Source organism: Penaeus chinensis, chromosome 32 (genome assembly GCF_019202785.1).
Source record: "Penaeus chinensis breed Huanghai No. 1 chromosome 32, ASM1920278v2, whole genome shotgun sequence".
In the NCBI taxonomy this organism is placed as follows: Eukaryota; Metazoa; Arthropoda; class Malacostraca; order Decapoda; family Penaeidae; genus Penaeus; species Penaeus chinensis.
Window position 1 is genome coordinate 30,794,039 of NC_061850.1, and position 5,000 is coordinate 30,799,038.

Below are 5,000 nucleotides of genomic sequence, written 5' to 3' on the forward strand. Positions count from 1 at the left end.
CAGGAGTATCATGGACATCCTTGGATTCTATGAAGGCCTTAAGGGATTACCACACAGAACTTAAAATCCAAGTTGTGAGTCACTGGACATCCGTGGGTAGATTGTTTTCTTGCCTACTGTAATATCACGAGCTTTTCCCAGTGCTTCAGAATCTGGACCAACCTGAGATCAGCGAGAGTAATAGTGACTTTGATATGAGCTGGCATGCTGGATGTGACATATCTTGTGGATTCTACTGTAGAAGAATAAAGTATTTTAAGCCTTATTGTAGCAGACTTTTGGGTCTTCTGATTTTCATGGAAGAGACAAAATCCAGTAATCTACCTGAAGCTGTAATCTAAAGCCACAATTTTGAGAGCAGATTGAATTTTTAAGCTATCATATGTAGAATAATATTTTTTTCCTTTCTTTTCTTTTTGCATAATTCTTTTTCTCAATGATTTTCTATATTTCTAGGGAAGATGAATAACAATACAGAATTGATCAATCAGTACAAAGAGGCCTTCCCAGCATTTGGAGGCTATATGGAGTGTATGTCTCGTACTCTTCTGACTGGCCTCTCGTCCTTCTGTCTAGGTAAATAGTTCAGGTATATATCCACAAAAAAAAAGCCTGTGATACTTAGGGATAGATAAATTTATTGAGAAAATTATTTATTTTACATTATATTTAGGAAAAGGTGTGAATAAGTGAATATATTTGCCGTGCAAGAGATGTATTTGACCAGTATCAAGATATAAATGAAACTGGTCAAATGCATCTCTTGTGCTGTGAAGATATTCATTCTCATTCATACCTTCTCAACATTTGTTGCAATGAATTATGTTCATTAGTTTACATTATTTTTCATTTCAGCATTTGGTGGAACTTACATTACACAGCATCTGACAAGCAAATATCTGCCTTATGGGCGCAAGAATCACATCATAGTGTCCAGTCTGCTTGCTTGTGCTGTTGCATACAAAGTCACATCCATAAGGGCAGAGGCTTGCCAGGCTGGGTGGATGGCAGCTGAAGATAAACATACATATTTAAACCCCATTTCTGAAAGAGAAAAAACAGTTGAAGCAGAGGAAGAATAGAAAATGAAAATGTAGAAATCAGATTTCCCTATTCTGAAAGATTTCTGAAAGATTTTTAGAATTATTTTATAAACAAAATGGCCCTCTTTTTGAGTTCACTTGTGGGAAAGTCTGTTCATAGAACATTTTATATGAAATTTGCTCAGGTATACTTAAACAGCTCCAGATGTACAAGTACTGTTTCAATTAATTTTTCTGTGCAGAATGTCAAGTTTGCAAACCACAAAGTTCAGAATGGGGATAACCTAGGAAGCAAATGTACAGGTATTTGCGACAGTTACCACTTAAGAAGTGCAATTTTATACCATAAGAGAAACTTCACCACCTCAAAATCCATGCTAAAAAAGAAAAGAAAGGCCACCAAGAGAACAACGCCTCCCCCAGAGGACACAGATGAGGATGTTGAGAAGAGTATCCTCGAAGATCCGGATTTCAATAGTCTGAGGGAAGGCATGGACGACTTGAACATCAGGAAGTACCTCTCTGGGAGTGCTAGTCAGATTGGGACTATAGTTCTGCAGCCATGGGTGAAGTGGGGACCAAAAATGAAGCAGAACACTTCCGCACAGTTGATGCTGGAAGAGGCGGCAACATTGGTGTCTACACTTCCAGGAGTCAAGGTTGTGGCGAAGGTAAAAAGGAAGAAGGCTGTGAATGGTTTCTGGGGCAAAAAAAGTCAATATAAACAATATTGCTTTCTCGGAGGATGAAATAACAGTTTCAAAATCCTCCAGAAGTTCAGTACGAGCTTTGTTGAAAATTAATCTCTTTTAGGTATATTTTTTTGTTTTTGTCATTATATTAATGATGTTTTAAGATAGTGTTTTCAGTCATTTGTGATGTTATCTAATATTCATATTTTCTGACAAAACTCCCTCAAAAAATCCTTTGTTCATTGATACATTTATTGCATTGCCTAAACTCTGTTGAGTTCTAAAATTTGGCTTTCTTCATTAGGAAGTGGTACCAGTGAAGAGTTTGGATGGGAAGATGATATTTGGTTCTGGAACTCTTTCAAGGCTCGTCTCAGAGGCTCGTACCAATAGGATGGCAGTATCTGTGTTTATCAGTGTTGACATGTTAAAGAGAAGTCAGATAGAGTAAGCATATGTTGTCTTCTATGCATGTTTTAGACATTATTTGCAAAGGTATGTTTTAGAAGACTAATTTTATGTGTGCTTACTGATTATACCCTGTTTTTAATTTGTTATCTGTGTCCCATCATCAGAGGCAAACTTTATGAGCAACCTACTACTATTTTGATGTTATCACAGATAATTAGGTTATGCAAAAAAATTTGCCCCAAAATATGCATGCACTACAAAAGTATATTAATTATTTATATGATCATTAATTTATTAATCATACTGAACTTTCATGGTCCAAATATCATTGCAATCTCTAATAGCTTATTTACCATTATTCTTTTTTTTTTCTTATATGTATAGTTGTTAGATATTGTGCAGGACTATGTAATATCAACAGTTACACAGTTTATGTGAATATGGGTATAAGATTATTAGCTTATGAAATGGATGTTATGGGAGAACACCTTTTGTTGCATTGCCTTGTGGATACTTCTCTAGTTGATGCTTACATGACATGATTGTTTTCTTGGTTACAGGGAACTAGAAGCAGCCTTTGGCATGAAGGTCTGGGATCGGTACTCTGTAGTCCTTAGTATCTTCCAACACAACGCTCACACAAGAGAAGCTAAGTTGCAGGTTGCCCTTGCTGAGTTGCCCTATATCAGGTTTGTCAGATGGCTGAATTTTGTTATGTGAAGAATGAAGAGTTAATATTTGAGTGCTAGCTACGTTATGCAGTATTTAGTATTTGGACTCACATGTTATAATTATAATATTACTTCAGGAAATAGTTGCCATGAAGTTAAACTAAATAAGTATTTATTTATGGGTAATTTGAGTTCTATAGCAATGTTTTATTGTTCTATTACCTTTTTCAGAAAAAGACTGCCTGGAGAGAGAGAGAGAATGGTTATAGTGGAGAGAGAGAAACGTATTCGCAATGCCCTGAACAAACTAGCTGGGAAAAGAGCATTAATTAGAAGAGGGCGTGCCAGGTCTAATTTACCCACTGTTGCTGTTGTAGGGTACACCAACTCAGGTGACTATCCTTATAAGCATGCATTTTTTTTGTTTATGGTTTTGATAGCTTTATATGTGTATATGTGTATGTATCTATATCCATATATATATCTTTGTCTTTATCTTTGTCTACATCTGTAACTATATCTGTCTGTATCTTTATCTGTATCTATATCTATATCTGTATTTGCATCTATCTATCTACACATTTTTTTTTTTTTATATATATATATAAACTATGCATTTTTTGTGTAAGCCTTTTATGCCAATTTGGTAATTTTTGTATTTCTTATTATATAATAGCTTTATATTACTGTAGATAGCTATGTAAATATATTTTAGGGTGTGTAATGCACATTTTCAGGTAAAACATCCTTGATTCGATCCATCACTGGAGACGAAAGAGCCGAAGGAAAGAATAGTCTCTTTGCTACCCTGGATGTTACAGCTCACGGAGGCAGACTTCCTTGTGGCCTTGAAGTTGCTTTTATTGATACTGTAGGATTCATACAAGACATCCCAACAGAATTGGTTGCATCCTTTAGGGCAACTTTAGAAGATGCTGTTTGTGCTGTAAGTATGCAATGCAGAAATTGTACTATTATGATATTTCCTTGTGTCCCTTATTCTTGTTTCCCCCTTCTTTCTTTATCCGTGATCTCAGTCTCCCTCTCTCTTCTTCTTCCTCCTCCCCCATCTCCTCCTTTTCCACCTCCACCTCCATAAAAAGAAAATTCTAGCACATATAGGTATAAAATTTAAATAAAATAGTGTTGTGCCTAACAAAAATAACATTTCAGGATGTAGTGATCCATGTACGGGATGCCAGCCACCCAGATTATGAGCTGCAAGGCATTACAGTGAATGAAACACTGTCATCACTCCCACTCCCTGAAGACACACCAGTTATTACTGTAGCAAACAAGGTTGATTTAACCTTGGTGAAGCATGAAAATGAATTTGGAGAACACATGCTGTCTGCTACCACTGGTCAAGGTTAGGGAAATATTCATGACAAGGATGTACTATATATGATACAACAGTGTGTGTGATTATAAATCTTTATTGTTTGAACTCAAGGCAACTTTATTTTGTACTTTCTTATTATAGGTATTCCAGAATTTTTAGATTATTTACAAGAAGTGGTGCTAAAGGTGACTGGGAGACGCGCATGGCGATTTTCCCTGCCTACAGGCTCCCCTGAAATACAGTTAGTTGTTTGTACTGTTATGAGAGGAATATCCTGTAGTATATTTCCTTTGAAAGAAGCATGCAAGCCATGTCAAACTACTGGTGGGAAGCTCATGAGTTGAAATGGAATGGAATGGAATTTTACAATACATATCTTTTATAACAATTCCAACTTATTTACAGATGGTTACGTAATGTTGCTGGAATAGTGAGTGAAGAGATGGACCCAGAGAATCTTCAGGTTACCAAGATTGTTGCTGTTCTTACTGATCAGGAATTAGCTGCATATAATCGCAATTTTGGAAAGTCTTAGCTGTCAACAAATTTAGAATTCTTCAATAGTGTGTTAATGTATATAAATGATTATTTCTTTTTCTCAGTGTTTTCTTTAAAGTTTACAAAAAATTTACTTTTATGGGTGATTAGAATCCTCTGTTTTTAATACAATGTAGAATAAGAAAAAGTTTATGGATTCACAACATTTGTATTACTATCCAAAAATATCATTCAGTGGCCATGTAAGAAACTGTAAGAGGACTGTACTGTTTAATCCAGTGACTGCAGATGTCATAGCATAATGCCTTGTTCAGAATAACATTAGTTTATTGAGGATTAGTCC

The 5,000-nt window shown here is 35.6% G+C and overlaps 2 protein-coding genes across 2 annotated transcripts in view; both read left to right on the plus strand.

Annotated features, from left to right (window-relative positions):
• The window catches only part of LOC125042519, a 1,784-nt gene extending 702 nt beyond the window's left edge, over positions 1-1,082 (plus strand). Inside the window, exons 2-3 of the mRNA XM_047638164.1 lie at positions 457-576; positions 856-1,082. Coding sequence (XP_047494120.1) covers positions 462-576; positions 856-1,082 — 342 coding nt within the window. The 5' untranslated portion in view covers positions 457-461. The remainder of the gene's footprint in view (positions 1-456; positions 577-855) is intronic.
• Positions 1,083-1,159: 77 nt separating this feature from the next.
• Positions 1,160-4,860, plus strand: LOC125042518 (putative GTP-binding protein 6). The gene is made up of 8 exons (XM_047638163.1): positions 1,160-1,714; positions 2,040-2,182; positions 2,707-2,835; positions 3,049-3,209; positions 3,555-3,763; positions 3,991-4,186; positions 4,301-4,400; positions 4,565-4,860. The coding sequence occupies exons 1-8, from the start codon at positions 1,160-1,162 to the stop codon at positions 4,692-4,694; spliced, it is 1,623 nt and encodes a 540-aa protein (XP_047494119.1). The 3' UTR covers positions 4,695-4,860.
• Positions 4,861-5,000: the final 140 nt, after the last annotated feature.

Coding starts and splice junctions, on each gene's coding strand:
- LOC125042518 (XM_047638163.1), top strand. CDS start 1,160: ATGGCCCTCTTTTTGAGTTCACTTGTGGGAAAGTCTGTTCATAGAACA. Junction 2,836..3,048: donor GCTGAGTTGCCCTATATCAG/GTTTGTCAGATG, acceptor TACCTTTTTCAG/AAAAAGACTGCCTGGAGAGA. Junction 3,764..3,990: donor TAGAAGATGCTGTTTGTGCT/GTAAGTATGCAA, acceptor ATAACATTTCAG/GATGTAGTGATCCATGTACG.